The sequence below is a fragment of the Balaenoptera acutorostrata genome, chromosome X (genome assembly GCF_949987535.1).
Source record: "Balaenoptera acutorostrata chromosome X, mBalAcu1.1, whole genome shotgun sequence".
NCBI lineage: Eukaryota > Metazoa > Chordata > Mammalia > Artiodactyla > Balaenopteridae > Balaenoptera > Balaenoptera acutorostrata.
In genome coordinates, this window is record NC_080085.1 from 48949544 (window position 1) to 48968561 (window position 19018).

General features: G+C 38.6%; 1 protein-coding gene across 16 annotated transcripts in view; it reads left to right on the top strand.

The window, feature by feature from the left end:
* HUWE1 (HECT, UBA and WWE domain containing E3 ubiquitin protein ligase 1) overlaps positions 1 to 19018 on the top strand; it is a 142397-nt gene that overhangs the window by 63149 nt on the left and 60230 nt on the right. For 15 of the 16 annotated variants that reach the window (XM_057537611.1, XM_057537615.1, XM_057537609.1 and 12 more), the window contains 9 exons: positions 2966 to 3072; positions 3615 to 3792; positions 4642 to 4733; positions 5369 to 5580; positions 11329 to 11386; positions 12395 to 12571; positions 16092 to 16337; positions 17492 to 17625; positions 18392 to 18486. In XM_057537611.1, coding sequence (XP_057393594.1) covers positions 2966 to 3072; positions 3615 to 3792; positions 4642 to 4733; positions 5369 to 5580; positions 11329 to 11386; positions 12395 to 12571; positions 16092 to 16337; positions 17492 to 17625; positions 18392 to 18486 — 1299 coding nt within the window. The remainder of the gene's footprint in view (positions 1 to 2965; positions 3073 to 3614; positions 3793 to 4641; positions 4734 to 5368; positions 5581 to 11328; positions 11387 to 12394; positions 12572 to 16091; positions 16338 to 17491; positions 17626 to 18391; positions 18487 to 19018) is intronic. The other variant, XM_057537607.1, reaches the window with a different exon arrangement.

Below are 19018 nucleotides of genomic sequence, written 5' to 3' on the forward strand. Positions count from 1 at the left end.
TTCTTTTAGATCTCAGGCATCAGCAATTATGAGTTTGTTTTATACATGGTTTATGGCTATTGTATGTGCATGTGCCTTCCTTGTCAGGTTTTAAAATGAGACTTTTAAAAATCTCATTAAACGAGTTAGGAAGCCTTGTTTTTTTTAATTAATTTATTTATTTATGACTTGTTGGGTCTTCGTTTCTGTGTGAGGGCTTTCTCTAGTTGCGGCAAGCGGGGGCCACTCTTCATTGCAGTGCGCGGGCCTCTCACTGTCACGGCCTCTCTTGTTGCGGAGCACAGGCTCCAGACGCGCAGGCTCAGTAGTTGTGGCTCACGGGCCTAGTTGCTCCACGGCATGTGGGATCCTCCCCGACCAGGGCTCAAACCCGTGTCCCCTGCATTGGCAGGCAGATTCTCAACCACTGCTCCACCAGGGAAGCCCAGGAAGCCTTGTTTTAATTGCTCCTAGAAGGTTTAATAACACTCATGTCTAAAATTGTTGGCTTGGTTCCTTTCTGTTACTTGGTAGTATTTTTAAAAATTCTTGTAATGGTCTAGTCTGCTTTGCTATCATTTCTTTTTTTTTTTTTTTTTTTTTTATTAATTTATTTGTTTATTTATTTTTGGCTGTGTTGGGTCTTCGTTTCTGTGCGAGGGCTTTCTCTAGTTGCGGCGAGCGGGGGCCACTCTTCATCGCGGTGCGCGGGCCTCTAACTGTCGCGGCCTCTCTTGTTGAGGAGCACAGGCTCCAGACGCGCAGGCTCAGTAGCTGTGGCTCACGGGCTTAGTTGCTCCGCGGCATGTGGGATCTTCCCAGACCAGGGCTCGAACCCGCGTCCCCTGCATTGGCAGGCGGACTCTCAACCACTGCGCCACCAGGGAAGCCCTGCTATCATTTCTTGATAGTCAATTTTTATGACATTTTCTTACAAAAGCATTGCACTTCATTGTTAACATGCAGTTTGTAAAATTTTATTTGTTCTGAATCCAGTTAAATCTCTTTTTTTCATTGCTAATATATATTGCTCTCTTTATTAGATTTCCCTTAAGTTTGTAAGCTTTTTCAGTCTTTTCAGAGGGCTGGTAATTGGTTTTAATTATTTGTGCATTTTGCTTACAGTTTCACTAAATTCTACTTTCTTCTGTTTTTTCTAGTTTCTCTTTTGTTTACTTTTTAATGAATGCATTAATGCTGTACTGTTTTCTCTTGCATAGAGTTTTTTCCATATTCTTTTTCCCATATTTGCATTAATGGTAGTCTTAAGGCACGATTCTATATACTGTCAAAAATTGGTCAATAAATGCTGGAGAGGGTGTGGAGAAAAGGGAACACTCTTGCACTGTTGGTGGGAATGTAAATTGATACAGCCACTATGGAGAACAGTATGGAGGTTCCTTAAAACACTAAAAATAGAACTACCATACGACCCAGCAATCCCACTACTGGGCATATACCCTGAGAAAACCATAATTCAAAAAGAGTTATGTACCAAAATGTTCATTGCAGCTCCATTTACAATAGCCAGGACATGGAAGCAACCTAAGTGTCCATGGACAGATGAATGGATAAAGAAGATGTGGCACATATATACAATGGAATATTACTCAGCCATAAAAAGAAACGAAATGGAGGTATTTGTAGTGAGGTGGATGGAGTTAGAGTCTGTCATACAGAGTGAAGTAAGTCAGAAAGAGAAAAACAAATACAGTATGCTAACACATATATATATGGAATCTAAGGAAAAAAAAAAAAAGGTCATGAAGAACCTAGTGGCAAGATGGGAATAAAGACACAGACCTACTAGAGAATGGACTTGAAGATATGGAGAGGGGGAAGGGTAAGATGTGATAAAGTGAGAGAGTGGCGTGGACATATATACACTACCAAACGTAAAATAGATAGCTAGTGGGAAGCAACCACATAGCACAGAGAGATCAGCTCTGTGCTTTGTGACCACCTAGAGGGGTGGGATAGGGAGGGTGGGAGGGAGGGAGATGGCAAGAGGGAAGAGATATGGGAACATATGTATATGTATAACTGATTCACTTTGTTATAAAGCAGAAAGTAACACACCATTGTAAAGCAATTATACTCCAGTAAAGATGTTAAAAAAAAAATTGGTCAGATTAATACGCAAGGACTCTTTTTTTTCCGCGGCATGTGGGATCTTCCCGGACCAGGGATCGAACCCATGTCCCCTGCATTGGCAGGAGGATTCTAAACCACTGCACCACCAGGGAAGTCCCTACCCAAGAACTCTTAACATTGCTGATGGTATTTTTAAATTGCTGAAAGGGCTTTTTAGAAGACATTTTGTCCATTTTCATCAGTAAGTTTACATTCACTTTAACCCAGCAAACACACGCCACCATCTTACATTTTTTTCCTGCTTAAGCAGACAAAAAAGGGTATATTTTTAGGTTTATCAATTCTCACCATTATGGACTGGTTTATACACATGGTGGTACATGTATTTAGTAGAACAGTATGCAGCCATTCAAATTGAATGAGTTGTAGTGACATGGAAAAGATAAAGGAGATTATATGGTGCATATTACAATTGAAAAAACAAGTTAACCTCATTCTTGTCAAAATATGCTCATAAAAATCTTGAAATTTTCAGGTTTTATTTATATATTTTTTCTTAAATTTTATATATTTAAGGTGTACAACATAATCTGTTATACATAGTGAAATGATTTCTACAGTCAAGCATTATCTCCTCACATAGTTTCCCTTTTTTGTGTGATGAGTGCACCTGAAATCTACTCTCTTAGCATATTTCCACTACTCATTACAATATTACTAACTATAACTGTCATGCCTATACATTTCCCCATAAAAATCTTGAAGAGTAGTCACTAAATTCCTAATAGTGATCAATCTCTGATGGGCAATATTAGAACTTTTACTAAGCACATGCACGTGATTAAATTGTTGTACATTGAGCTCTGGGTTATATTTTTCATCTTTTTTTTAGCTACTGAAGTGGTGACTGTGTTTGTATTTCAAGAACCATCATTGCTCTCCTCACTCCAGGACAATGGATTGACAGATGTCATGCTGCATGCACTGCTGATCAAAGACGTGAGACCTTTCTGCTGATCTGTAAAGAATGCTCCATGCATACCCCTTTCCATAAAATGTACAGACATATACACACACACACTTGAAAAGCAGTCTTATGGCATGAAAATCCTATCTTTTGTTTTCTATATGTAGTATTGAAACTATTGGAGGGTGGGGGGAAGGGATAGTTAGGGAGTGTGGGATTGACATGTACACACTGCTGTATTTAACATGGATAACCAATAAGGACCTACTGTATAACACAGGGAACTCTGCTCAATATTCTGTAACAACCTAAATGGGAAAAGAATTTGAAAAAGAATAGATACATGTATATGTATAACTGAAGCACTTTGCTGTACACCTGCAAACTATCACAACATTGTTAATCAACTATACTCCAATGTAAAATTAAAAGTATTTTAAAAAAGAAAGAAACCATTGGGACCTGGTCATCAAGATCCCTTTGATCTCTCTGTGTAGTACACCTGGCCAAAGTTTCCTAACTCTGTACCTGTACTCTTTCAGATGTCTTCAAGCTCACTTTATTTTCTCTCTAGGTTCCTGCTACCCGTGAAGTCCTTGGCTCTCTCCCAAATGTATTCAGTGCACTCTGCTTGAATGCCCGAGGTCTTCAGTCATTTGTACAGTGTCAGCCTTTTGAACGTCTCTTCAAAGTTCTTCTGTCTCCAGATTACCTCCCAGCCATGCGGAGGAGGAGGAGTTCTGATCCTCTAGGTAAGTAAGGATTTGCCTTAAAATAAATAATTGGTTGGCTGTTGTGCCGAGAGTTAGGTGATTATCAGGCCACCAATTGGCAAGGAAACTCTTCCTTGACCCCACTTCATGTCTCTGGCTAGGTGTGCTAAGCTTAATGGGAATTATCACCATATAGTCTATTGCAGGGAGAAAAGAATACTTCATCCTTAGCCTCTGCTTATAATATTTCCATGCTTCTCAACAGTTCACTGTTAAATGTACTGTTACAGTGCTGGTGAGAAATAGGTATTAGAAAACCAGCAGTAGATTTTCAGGTCCACCATCTAGTCTTCAGCAACAGGAGATCCTGGTAATCTTCTGTTCTAATATCAAAGTCCCTAAGATAGTCACAAATTAATAGATTTCCTTCTCAGTGTATTTGAGACCAGATCATTGAGGCGTAGCAAGAAGGAAGGGTTCCAGAAAGAATCCAGTTTTCAAAAATGTGCTTTGTCACCACTGTAGCATTTTAGCCACTGCCATTCTTTACCGGGGCAGTCAGGGTTAATGGTTTATGGTTCTTTCGTTTCTCGTTCTCTCTTCACGCTACAATACTAGTTCAGACCTTGACAGTAGAGATTACTAGGGTAGAATTTAGCATACATGATTACCTTAAAGTGTGTTTACTAGACTGATAAATTTCTTTCCTCCTCCCCAGTGATTTGGTTGCAGAGGTTGGTGTGAATTCGTTTGAGAAAGCATGGCATTAGAAAATCACAACAACCAGCTCAGTTTCTTCTTTCCTCCTTATATTGGCACCAAAAAAAAAAAAATAGCCCAAGCTCTATTTTCTTCAGTCTTTCTAACAGTTCCATTTTTGGCTTTAAGGGGATACTGCCTCCAACCTCGGGAGTGCTGTTGATGAGCTCATGAGACATCAGCCAACCCTCAAAACAGATGCAACGACTGCGATCATCAAGGTGGGAAGTGATACGGCTGTGACCATGGGCATGAGAGAGCAGTGAAGTGGGAGTTTTTAGGAAAAGGCATGACCTACTGGAGGTCATTTGGATTCTTAGACTGTGCCTATAAGAGGATTATGTCTGCCTCATTTTCTCCAAGTCCTTGGGTTGGTCCTTTACCCCACCCCCAAAAAAAGTCACTTAAGTATTGCTTTCTTATACAGGATACTAAGAAGTTGCCAAGGCTTAGCTTCTGTTTGTAAAAGCATATTACCCTTTCTAATCTTTGTTGCTTGGTTTTTGTTTGGGGTTTTTTTTTCCCACATTTACTGGCCCTGCCAGTTGCCCCTTAGGATTGTTGAAACTGGTAAATGAGTTACTGGTGGTTGGTGAATTAGAACATGGAGTCACATCAGTCAGTCAGTCACTTAACAGCCATGTGACACTGAAGAAGTTATTTAACTTCATAGGACTTCAGTTTCCTTGTTTGTAAAATGAAATTAATGACTATATTCCAGGAAATAGTGTATATAACATGTATATAAAGTGTTTTGGCACTTCTGTATATAGCACATAGAAAGTGCTCCAAAAATGTTAGTCATCTCCCCATTCCTTAATTACTAATAAGTAATCTTGTTTCCTTTGCCTTTCAGTTACTTGAAGAAATCTGTAACCTTGGAAGAGACCCTAAATACATCTGTCAGAAGCCATCAATCCAGAAGGCAGATGGCACTGCCACTGCTCCTCCCCCAAGATCTAATCATGCTGCAGAAGAGGCCTCTAGTGAGGATGAGGAGGAAGAGGAAGTACAGGCCATGCAGAGCTTTAATTCTACCCAGCAGAATGAAACTGAGCCTAATCAGCAGTAAGTGTTCACAAGACAGGTTCTCTAGCCTTGTGATCTTGAGCATGTTGTTTTCATCTGTAAAAATGAGGGAGTTGGATTAGATCCAGCTATAAGGTTCTTCCGGCCCTAAATGTCTGTAATTTATCTTTCTTTGACCCTTGTGTGTCGTTTGTGCTTTGGTGTTTAATTGTTTTGGTTGCTTTAGCAAGCTTTCTTTTTTAAATGCTGTTCATGAAATTGAATCAGAATTCAGTATATCAAGTTAAAAGGCCTTCTTCAGAGGATTTCCCTTTGTTGATTTGGTATTCCATGTCATCGACTGCTTGATTGTTTTCCATAAGTGAGCATGCATTAAACACGTTGCACTTTTGAAGCCTATCTCCTAAGAAGTTCTTAAGAGTTACAGGGATTTGTTGTTGGTTGGTCTCTGTTTTTGTTTATTTCATCTGTTCATTCCAGATACATCAGAAGGCTTTGGAATGTACTATATGATTGTAACTAGGCACAGTAGATTTTCCTTGTATTTATTTGAGGTTTGTTCTACATGAAAATTGATTACCTGGATGGTGAGATGGGGATGGGGGTGAGCTTAAAGACTGCTGGTAGAACTGGTTCTTCGAGCTTACAGTGTTCGCATGCAAGGGATGAAAAGCAACTACTGTAGCTGTAAGTCTTAATCACCTTCATGCTCGAAATGGGCATGATCCCTCTGGACAGTCATGCAGTCTTTAATAAGTGCTCTTTTGGTGTATATATAGAAGTAGTTCTGAGAAAAGCATGAGCATTTTAGGTGTGGATATGAATGGGTTTGAGCTCATCTCAAAGGGTGGCTTGGGACTTAAGAGAAGATTATGGTGGAGTAGACAGCAGGAGCAAAGGTCTAGAATCCAAAACAGGTATGCCCTCTTGGAACTCTAGAAAGTAATGAGCCTGTTGGTATGAATTTTTTGGAGGGGAGAGGCATTGTGTTTTAAGTATGTTGCTTTCTTGGGCAGATATATTTTCATTGTCTGAGAAGGCAACCCTGCCTTCATCTAGCACCATCTTCTGTTTTGATTAAAATGTTCTCTTTCTGAGAGGAGGTGTTGTAAAGTGCTGGTAGTAACATAGTGAGTTCAATTTGTATAAAACTATCAAGCTGTTCACTTAAGTTTGTGCACCTTTTGCTTGTATGTTGTGTGTCAATAAAAAGTTTACACACACACACAAAAAATGTTCTCTTTCTGGAAAAGGAGAATACCCTAAAAGGAAGCAGGACTTTATTTGCAAAGGAGTCGGAATCTTAGTGCTTCGTTGCCACATCCTTGATTGTCAGCCATCCTGCTGGCATAGGATTCCCGTTCCTGGCTACAAACTAGGGATGGATTTCTTGAATGTTAGTAGTGGTGGTGGTTTTGAGTCAAGCTGTGTACATTCGTCTGGATATAACTTTCCGACCTGGATTTCTTTTTCTTTTTTTTTTTTTTTTAATCAGTCATCAGTTTTATACACATCACTGTATACATGTCAATCCCAATCGCCCAATTCAGCACACCACCATCCCCACCCCACCGCAGTTTTCCCCTGTTGGTGTCCATACGTTTGGTCTCTACATCTGTGTCTCAACTTCTGCCCTGCAAACCGGTTCATCTGTACCATTTTTCTAGGTTTCACATACATGCGTTAATATACGATATTTGTTTTTCTCTTTCTGACTTACTTCACTCTGTATGACAGTCTCTAGATCCATCCACGTCTCAACAAATGACTCAATTTTGTTCCTTTTTATGGCTGAATAATATTCCATTGTATATATGTACCACAACTTCTTTATCCATTCACGACCTGGATTTCTTAATACCTTTTGTCTAACATGCCCAGATTTTAAGCTGCCTTGGTAAATTGACATTTTCTCAAGCCCTCATATGTCTTCACTCTGCATGCTTTTCTTGGAATATCATGAGTCACTGTATATTCTATTCATATTTATCCCCCATCCTCAAATTATCTTATCTCCTTCTTTTCCATCTACCAAATTCCTACAAGTCCAGCTCAAGTGTCTTACTCTTAAAAGAACTTTTTTTAACCTCCAAATAGGAAGTTGATCTTTTGTGTTCTTCCAACAGTTTTGTTAAAATTATTTATATATTCTAATGGTTTCCCCCACTAATCTACATAGTTCTCCAAGGCAGGAACAATGTCTCATTCAACAGTGTATCCCGATCACTTTGTATATAGTAGGTAATCAGTCAATAACTGTTTATTTAGTGAGTTGATAAAATGAATCAAGAGTATTAGATTAAGGAGTCCCCGAGTCTTAAATGCCAAGAGAGCTGGGCCTAATGAAACATGAACAAGAATGAAGAAATAGTTAAAATCTAGACCCACAACATTAATACTCTATCATAGTATTAGTCATATGTAGCTTCTAAGCTGCAAAGGACTCTAATAGTTGCTGTTCCGTGGTATTGATGTTCTTCTGTATCTTGCATGGTCTGGGTGTTCATCAGCACCTCATTCGCATAACATATCTAAGAATCTCACAAATATTGACACGTGTACTTTTCTACTCCTGCCACCTTCACAAGCTTCAATTGGGTCATTACGTGGATTATTAGAGCTGGAAGGGAACACAAAAGACTATCTAAACTCAACCTACGTTTTGAAAGCCACTATCTATTAAAGGTAAAATTCTTTTATCTCCTTATCCCAGGTAGTTGTTGTGGTGGGAGTTGCTATGTACTTTCTGCCAATATGGGAAAGTGGCTTCGAAAAATTTGCAGTGTGTGCCACCCCTCTCCCCAAAAGTCTTGTTTGTATCCTTCCCCCACCCAACGCAAAATTCTTCAATGGGACTCCCAAACAAATTCTGGTTTCCCATGCCCACATCTGTTTTCCAATGCCTTAAATACACGCATGAGTAAATTTTTTCCATTAATTTTAATTGAGGTATATAATTCCTATACAGTAAATGGTACAGATTTTAAATTTCCTATTTCCCTACCCTAAAATGGGGCAGCTACCTATCTTATTTCTGTCATTCATAGAATAAGTTTGCCTGTTCTGGAACATCGTATAAATAGAATAAACGGAGTCTTATATGTATATCATATCTAATGTATATACTTTCTTGTTTCTGGCTTTTGTTGCATAGCGTATTTTTGAGATTCATCCATGTTGTGTCTATCAGTATGTTGTTTTTGTTGCTGAATAGTATTCCATTGTATGAATATACTACAGCATTTATCCACTCACCTGTTGACAAAGTTTTGAGTTTTCTTTTTTCTTTTTTTCCTTTTTCCAGACTAAGACAGTGTTCTTTTCCCTTGGTTTTGTCCCCAAAATCAGCAGCTAGCATTGAATAAAATGATTGATTGTATTTGATCTTGAGACACATGGTTTTGTGCTACAAATCTGCAATAAGGAAACTTAGGCATTACAGTCTACCCCAAATACATGGAGTTCTGTTCTGCATTCAAAGGCATTCACCACAAGTAGTTCTAAATACTTGTCTTTTGGCCTCTTTCTTCTGCCTTCTGAACTGTTTGAGCTCAGCAAAACTGATATTGCTGGGGGTGAATATACTTGCCAGTAAGTAACCAAGGTTTTCAGTTGGGGCACCATGGTTTATTTTTGTGATTGATTCCATTTATTTTGCCTAACTTAACCACCTACCCTGAACAACTTGAAAGAAATGGGTTATATATATCCATGTGGTCTTTGTAACTTGAATAACAACTGTCTGGGCCTTAAAGGCATCACATGCAGAGAAACAGTTGTTCCCTGAATCGTGGCCCACTGGGAGGGCTCTTTTGCCAAAGGCAGCTGTGTCTCCTCAGGAGTGGGAAGAAAGACCTGATTTTCCTACCCCCACCCCCGCCCCCCACCACCGAAAAACCCCAAAACATGAGATCTGTTGTCCTGTACCCGTGTACTATGACACTCAATTGGAATCCTTCTCCTCTACATCTGATTAAGGGCTCCAACATCATAAATACACATGTAAAAGTGACTAGAGTTAAAATTAAGTTTGGGAATGTGTGTTTGTTTTGGAGAAGGCGGAGAGGCAGCAGTTTTTAATTTGACAGTTAAGATAAATTTGTTTCATTCTTCATGGAAATGCAGTCTTCCATTGTTTCAAAGATGCTATGGGTCAAAGTTTCATATCAGGTTAGGATTAGAATGACTTTTCTTAAAACCAGTGGTAGGAGGATTTCTACTGAAGAAAGTTGATCATTTTTACTATTCCTATATGATGCCCTGAGCCTGGAAGCCAAAAAGATGAGGGTGGGGAGAAAAGTGGTTACTGAACAAGTTCATTACTGGAGTTTAAGAACCACTGTTGGTTTGTTTTCTCTCTTGTTCTCTCCAACTTCCATCTAGCAAATGAAGAAAGTACATTTCATGATGGTGCTTTGGGTCTTTACCATTATATTTGGCTTCTGCAAAGGAGCAGGTATCTCCCTGGGCTTAGAGCCACACCTGTACTTCTTAGCTGTAGAGGTGGATCTCTGAGTTCTTCCCAGGGAGGTGCAGTCAAGCTGGGGCGGATAATTGGTGTAAGTAGCAGGAAATGTGGCAGTGATTCTGCAGAGGAAGTTTACAGTCAGGGAAGGGTTTGCAATCTTCCCATGGAATCATTTCACTCCTGGCTTATATATAGGTCCTCCCTTTGTACAAAGTTCTTCCCCAGATTCTTCATTGAGCATGTTCACAACATCCTACCCAAGCCCCCTAGCTCGAGATATTTTAGCTCTAAAGCAGTTCGTCATGCCTCTCCACTCTCTTTTCCTATTGCCTAGTCTCCATTTTGCTGCCACATATCCCCATGCCTGGCAAATCTTTGTTCACATTTTATCTTGCTCAGAGACGAAATTATTTCTTGCCAATTTTTCTGCCTTCTCCCCCTACCTCTCCCTTCTTCTATCTCTGCCCTTTTCTCCCAAATTTCTCCCAAGGGCCTATATCTAAACTGTTCCTTATTCAACTCAAGTTTTGTCCTTTTCTAGGGTTTATGTTTTAGGTAGATTTTGTTTCATTTCAATATACTTTGTGGAGTTTTTCCCTCTGTTTATTTCTTACAAAAGCCAAGGTGTAGCCATTGGTCTAAAGGCTGCATTTTCTGCAGCTATGGCATTATTGCAGCCTTCTTATCTTCAATGCATCATTGAAGCACCTGAAGCAAAAGGACCTGATCACAATTTTTGGGTAGTTCAGGAAAAGGTTGTTAGAGAAGGAGGCCTTGGGTGTTGCCTTCATCTTTGACCAACTTTGACTATTCTGAATGGTTTACCAATCTAAGCATGGATTCTTGACCAAAATTAAATTCCATTTCCTGCTCTCTATAACATTAAATCTGATGCAAGAACACGGTAAGATGTTTATGTATTTGTTTCTTTGCCTAGCTCCTTTCTTCAAGCAAATATTTAAATAGTCTCTTAATTGAACTTGCTTATTTTTAGTATTTTCGTATTGATGAATTCCTCCTACAGTAGTTTGCCTAAGATAGAATAATTTCTTTTGCGATATGTACAAGTGCTGAGTTTGTAAAAGCTTGGTTTTTCCTTTTGTGCTCTCAACCTACTCAGGCTAGGAAAGCTACCTTCAGAATTGATTTCAGCTCTTTTCTTTTTCCTTCTTTTTTTTTTTTTTTCTGTGCTATATACTAAAGGCTATAAGTCTAACTGAGAGAAAGGACTAGAATTTCATGGTTTCCTTTTCTTCGCTTTGTTCTTTTGCACTAGTATTGTGAATTTCTGTGAAACTCACTCTTTTCTCCCTTAACAGGGTTGTTGGTACAGAGGAACGTATTCCTATTCCCCTCATGGATTACATCCTTAATGTGGTAAGATTAATGGTAGGGCAATCTGAGTAAAGGTGTGTGCTCTTCTGGAAAATGTGTGGGGTTACCAAATAGTCTGATGACTTGTGTTTATTTTCACTGGGGCCCTTAAAGTGCAGAGAGCAGCGGGGAAAGATGTGTAAACCTTGTTCTGTGTAATTTGCCAAAAATTAGCTAACAGTCCCTTTTTGAATATTCCCAATTTTCTGTTGATTCCCCTTTGGAATCCAAACAGGAGGAGAATGGGCTTTGTTAGGCCAGTCCAGTATTATGTTCCTTGAGTGTGTCCCAACATATTTTTTTCCCGTTACTTGCCATTTTTTTCCCATTAACTTCTCTTTTACCAGTAATAATAATAATAAAAATGTGGTGTTTTCTTTTAACTTCTGTGTGTCTCACAGGAAAAAAGGAAGAGTTTGAATTTTCCCAGAGTTATTTACCTATAAGGGGAAGCCCATTTAGCATTTGTTCTAGCCCAGTAAGCACTTCCAGACTTCCAAAGATGGTTTCTCTTTTGCCTGTGTGTTTGTTTCCCATATTTTACTTTCTTACCCTTACAAAATGCTCTGTTTAGTCTGAATCACTCTTCCAGAGTTCTAGGTTTCATTTGCATTATGAGCATATTTGAAGAAAAGTATCCATGATGTTTGCTTCCAGGGGAGAGGCAACACATTATCTGCAAGAAGCACTAAATGAGCAAATTAAGAGATTAGACCTGATTCTGCCACTAATTCATGGTGTGGCCCTGAGCAAGTCATTTAACCTCTCTGTGCTTCTCAGATTATGTGACTTTAGGTGTGGCTGAAAAGATATATTGGGAAGAAGTTGTAATTCCTTATTTTCTGGATGTTTAGGGGTCATTTCATATACCTATTACTGCTTACCTGAGGTTTTGATATTCTAGAAAATACTGGTTTCATGACTATAAGGTTACCCCTGTCCAAATTCCAAGCTGGCATTTTAGTTCCAAGTGTCAGGCTCTAACTTTTTTTTTTAATTTTTATTACCTAGATGAAATTTGTGGAATCTATTCTGAGCAACAATACAACCGATGACCACTGCCAGGAATTTGTGAATCAGAAAGGACTCTTGCCTTTGGTTACCATTTTGGGTCTTCCCAATCTGCCCATTGACTTTCCCACATCTGCAGCCTGTCAGGCTGTTGCAGGTGTCTGCAAATCCATATTGGTAAGAAGCATCTGGCCGAATATTTTCATTTCTTTTAGAAATCAATTTTGCAATACTTCTATATACGTGTTTTTACTGTGGTCTCCCCTTCAACTAAAACATAATGAAGAAATTTGAGGTTATGTACTATAAGTGGATTTTGTGACTAATAAATAGTGTGCCACGTTATTTCTCATTGAAAAGTCAAAGTGTTTGTTCTTTGTTCCTGAATTTGGTATATAGTTCTAACATATGAGTTTTTTGGAAGGGAAAATAAATCTCCAAGAAAGCTTTGGAAGTGGGTTTTAACACAGTCTGGTTTGTTTAGCCATGTATTTTTTTTCCCCTTTCTCAGGCTTGATAGTTGTGTATTTTAAGCATGATTGACCTGTAGTTCATTGCTCAAATTTTGCCCAAAAATGAAGTTGCTTTATTTTAAATAGTGGTAAAAGAGATATAACATGATATTTACCGCTTTAACCATTTTTAAGTGTATAGTTTAATAGTGTTTGGTACATCACATTGTTGTGAAACCCATCTCCAGAACTCTCTTCCTCTTGTAAAACTGAAATTTGCACCCATTAAACAACAACTTTCAATTCCCCTCTCCTTACCAGCCCCTGGTAACCACCATTCTACTTTCTGTCTCTGAATTTTGACTGTTCGAGGTATGTCATGTAAGTTGAATTCATGAAGTACTTGTCTTTCTATGACTGGCTTAATTTGCTTAGCATAATTTTCTCAAGATTCATCCATGTTGTAGCATATGTTAGAATTTTCTTCCTTTTTTAAGGCTGAATAATAGTCCAGTGTATGTTTAAAGTGCTTTTTGTTTATCCATTCATTCATTGATAGACATTTTGGTTGCTTCCACTTCTTACAAATAGTGCTGCTACAAACATGGGTGTGTTCTCCAGACCCTGCTTTTGTGTATGGTGAAAACACTTAAGATCTATACTCTCTTAGCAAATTTCTAGTATATAATACAGTATTATTAACTATAGTCACCACGCTATACATTAGATCCCCAGAACTTATTCATCTTATAACTGAAAGTTTATACCCTTTGACCAACATCTCCGCAACTTCCCCCAGCCCCTGGCAACCACCGTTCTACTCTCTGGTTCTGAGTTTGACTTTAAAGTGAGATCATACTCAAGGCTCTGCTTTCAGTTATTTTGGTTATCTACCCAGAAGTAGGATTTGCTAGATCATTTGGTAGTTCTGTTTTTAATTTTTTGAGGAACTGCCATACTGTATTATTCACAACATCTCTACCGTTTCACATTCCAACCAGCAAAGCACAAGGGTTGATTTCTCTGCGTCCTCACCAATACTTGTTAATTTCTAGTTTTTTCATACTAGCCAACCTAATGGATGTGAAATGAGATCTCGTGGTTTTCGTTTGCACTTCTCTGTTGATAGCGATGTTGAGCATCTTTTCATGTGCCTGTTGGCCATCTGTATGTCTTCTTTAGAAAAATGTCTGTTCAGGGCCTTTGCCCATTTTTTTTTTCCGAAACAGTACATTTTATTTGACAACAGACTCCCCAGTTTGTCTCAGTTGTGACATATAGATGGCTTTAGATTGCTTTTTTGGTGGTCACCCATGCTGAACAAGATTTTTCAATCTTCAAAACAACCAAGGCTCAGAGATTCTGCGTTTCACTTCAGTTCACAAATCCAAGTGTGTCCTCCATTCACTGGAGCATTTTGGCATAGATTCCCTTTGAGGTAGAAGGGTAGAGATGAAGCCGTTCCTCCAAGTTCAAAGAAGTAAGGTATTGCTGGCTGGTGCTTCTCAGAAGGCTGGCACATCTGTGTGTTTCTTGCCTAATTCTTCTCATTGGCCTGGAGCATCTCTTCACATTTTCTCTAGATAGCCTGGCACTTTTTTTTCCCCTCAATTGCCTGATGCTTTCCTTCTCTCATCAGCCTAGAGCTTCTGAGGAAAAGGGAGAGCCCATTTTTTAATAGGGTTGTCTGTTTTTGTTGTTGAGTTGTAAGAATCCTTAATATATTTTGGATATTAATCCCTTATCAGATAAATGATTTGCAGATTATTTTCTCCCATTCCATGAGTTGCTTTTCACTCTTGGTAGTGTCATTTGATGTGAAAAAGGGTTTTAATTTTGATGAAGTCCAGTTTGTTTTTTGTGGGGGTTTTTTGTTGTTTAGTTTTTGCTTTTTACTTTTCATTGCCTGTGCTTTTGGTGTCATACCTAAGAAATCACTGCCAAATCCGGTGTCGTGCAGCTTTTATCCTATGGCTTTTTCTAAGTGTTTTATAGTTTTAGCTCTTATATTTAGGTCTTTGATCTATTTTGAGTTAATTTTTTGTATGGTGTAAGGTAAGGTTCAGCTTCATTCTTTTGCATGTGGGTATCCAGTTTTCCCAACACTATTTGTTGAAAAGATTGTCCTTTCTCTATTGTACCCTTGTTTTGGCAACCTTGTCAAAAATCATTTGACCATATATGCAAGGGTTTATTTTGGGGCTCTCTGTTCTGTTGGTGTTGATGTCTGTCTTTATGCCAGTACTACACTTTTGATTACTGTAGCTTTGTGGTAAGTTTGCAAATCTGGGGATGTGAGACCTCTAACTTTGTTCTCTTTTAAGATAGCTATATCTATTTGGGGTCCCTAGAGATTCTGTACGAATTTTAAGAGAGATATTTCTGTTTCTGAAAAAAAAAGCCATTGGGATTTTTATAGGAATTGGATTAAATCTGTGAAGCTTATTTATTAGCTGAGTTGTGCAATGATAAGTAATTTCTGCTAAAAATCAGAAATCCAATTTCTTGCGGACTTGGAAAGATCCATAATTGTGACATCTGCGTTTGATATTTTATTTTGCTTTTCTTTTTGCAAATACTTAATTAAGTGCTATTTATGAGAGAGAGAGGGGGGAAAGGGCTGCTCCATCTTTATCCTACCTGTAAGATACTGTGTGAGGGTGGATAGATTTATTTAAAGCCGTAGGAAAGGCACATAAGTTCTCCTATCTTTGAATGGCAAGTGATAGTGTTCACTGTCAAGATTTTTCTTCATACTCAGAAAGAAATTGCAGGGGCCATATAATCCTTGAGTTGTCTCCAAAATAAGAAAATGCCTAGCTGATGCCTATCCTAGAATTGTCTCTCTTATTGTGGTAAGAAAAAAACGTTTGTAATAGTGGTTCATTTCCATGCTTTGGAACCTTGCCTAACATTGCTCCCTGTTGTGCAAAATTTGGAATTAATCTTACAGCATGGAGTCCTTGCTGTAACAGTAGTCCAGTTTGGCTGTCACAATCTTTTAAATTTGATTGGCCTACCACCTTTGAAAGCCTCTCATTCAAGAGAAGTAATGTGTTGCTCTAAAAGGCGTTTAGGTATGTCATACCTTCGTTCATGTTTTGGCTCCACCATTTACCAGGTCCAAGACCATGGCCAGGTCTGAAATTTGTGAGACTTGTCTTCCACTTCTTTCATCGTGACTATTAAGACATGCATATGAAGTTCATTGTACATTAATGCTTTAATTATTCTTCTTATTTCAGACACTGTCACATGAACCCAAAGTCCTTCAGGAGGGTCTCCTTCAGTTGGACTCCATTCTTTCCTCCTTGGAGCCCTTACACCGCCCAATAGAATCCCCTGGGGGCTCAGTGTTGTTGCGAGAACTGGCTTGTGCTGGCAATGTTGCTGATGCTACCCTCTCAGCTCAAGCCACACCTCTACTGCATGCGCTCACTGCTGCCCACGCCTACATCATGATGTTTGTTCATACTTGTAGAGTTGGACAGGTAAGAATTATGTTAAGTGTGAACATGTTGGTTTAAAGTCGGTAAAATACCTAGGGCATATACGTGGCATCTTAGTGTACTTAGAAGCAGTTCTACCTAGGCGAGCTACTGAAAGAACAGTTTTAGGGTGAGTTCTTTTGGGTGGATGACTTAAGTTTATGCTTCAAGTTGCTGTCTAGTTTCACTTCCCCTTAGTATTTTTTTCATTGGAAGTTGGGTGACCATATAACTTGTTTTGTCAACTGGACCTTCTTGAGAGTGAAAGAGGTTGAGATAAATACAGGTATTAATAGATCTGTAGCATCCATATAGGCCTTAGGGATGTATAGTCACCCCTTTTAGCAGACAAGCCTCAACTGGGTGCTCATCTGACCGTATTACTTCCTAATCTTTCTACAAATGCGTGTAGGCTTGATAATAAGATGGCAAGAAGGAAATTTGACCACAGAACATTTAAGTTAATGGTGATTAACAGATTACTAAAGATTTTCTAAATATCAAACCCTATGTCTGCACTCCATGTGAGGGTCCTCTTATGGCTCCAGAAAGTTGAAGTTTGGGGGTGGGGGGGTTTGTTTATTTGTTTTTTGAGTGCTCACAGTTTTGCTACCTTTAGTTGTCAAGTAATCAAGTCTAAAGATTATTGGTGTCGTATTTTTAGCAGCCCTGTTTTATGCTGTTGAGCTAGGAGTGTGTTCTTTGGATCAAAATAAATGAAAAGCACAATTATAAACTATTTAGAAAATAATTAAATTACATAGCAGAGCTTTAGGGAGTGATTTGATTGATTGAAATAAAGAAATAAACAGGAAATAACAAGCCCCCTCACCATCTAAAAAAATTAGGAAGCTGTCAATGTGTCTATAAAACTGTTTCTTCCATTTAGAAGAACAGAGTTGCCTATGACTCCTGTTTTTCATTTTACAAAGAAGAAATGAGAAGGGATGTTAGAGACAGATTGTAAATATTGTAAGAGAATACCTTCTGGAACTATGATCTCTTAAGTGTGGAAATTTTGATGAAGTACACAACTCTGAGAATAGTAAGGAAGGAAAAATAGAAATCCCTTATCCTTTGTAAATAGCTGAAAGTTGATTTTGAATATAAATGTTCAGAGGGCATCCCAAAGATCACCTGTTTTACTTTGGCTACAGAGTGAAATTCGTTCCATCTCCGTAAACCAGTGGGGCTCTCAGTTGGGTCTGAGTGTTCTGAGCAAGCTGAGCCAGTTATACTGTTCCCTGGTGTGGGAAAGCACTGTCCTTCTCTCCCTGTGTACCCCAAACAGGTAAGGAAATGGTCATCTCTTTTACTATCTCTGTTGTCTTTCCTAACAGAGAAACTAAGCTTAGTGAGCCTGGGGTATTGCTTTGGTCAAGGATAGAAAGGTAAAGAGTTCAGAGGCCTCCTTGTCTGTCTTAGTTCATTCGGGCTGCTATAACAAAGTCCACAGATTGGGTCCTTATAAACAACAGAAATTTATTGCTCAGAATTCTGGAGGCTGGAAGTCTGCATGGTTGGGTGAGGGCTGTCTTCCACATTGCAGACTTCTCATGGTATCCTCACATGGCAAAAGGGACTAGGAATCTCTCTGGAGCCTCTTTTATAAGGCACTAGTTCCATTCATGAGGGTTCTACTCTTAAGACTTAAGCACCTACCAAAGGCCTTACTACTAATACCGTCTCATCAGACATTAGGATTTCAACATTTGAATTTTGAGGAGACACAACATTTAACCAATAGCATTGTCCTTCCCACTTATCAGCCAAAGGACTTCCTTACAAATGTGTCATCTTTAACCTGATATCTCAATTATGCTGTGTCAGCATGGTGGGTGTTTACAGTTTGGTCCTGTTGTTAGCCAGATATAAAGAGTTGAGTTGGAAACCTGTTGAGTACGACCTCAGGAATTCCATCATTGCAGATGTTTTATTAGGTTAACTTACCTGCTATAGGAGGGGGATAGTGTCAGCCAAGCAGGTCAGAGACCAAGCACAACATTAAAAAGATGAGTTATCAGAGGTTTTTTTGCTCACTGTTTCTCTTCTTGCAGCCTACCATCTGGGTGTGAATTTGGTCAGGCGGACATGCAGAAACTGGTTCCAAAGGATGAGAAGGCAGGTACGACCCAGGGCGGAAAAAGATCAGGTAACTCCAAGAAACTAAAATCCTAGCCATTAATTCTCTTAAGTTCTGTCTGTCTCTGTCTTTATAGGTCTATTGTGAAATTTTAGTAGGTCTATCATCTGTAGTCTTCAGTTTTTTCCGTTCATTAATTTTTAATTATTTATTTTAAAATTAAACTATTTTCAGTTATTTTTTCTATTAAAAAAATACATACCCACAATGATAAAAATTAGAAGATGTAGTAGAAAGAAGAATCACCCATATTTATACCACAAAAAATATTTTGGAAGTATCTGCTAATCTTTTTCCCTGAAGGTATGTTTTATTAACATAGTTGTGATTATCTTAGACATAATATTTTACAGGTCTCTTTTCACTTAATATTAAGTGCCATGTAAAGGTACCACGAATTAACCATTCCCTGTTGTTTCTAATGTACTATTTTGAAAACTGAAGATCTTTGTATGTAGTTTTTTGAGAATGTAAGATTGATTCTTAGAAATTACTGTAACAAAGATTATGGTGGGTCTTTAATTTTTTTTGTATGCTTATT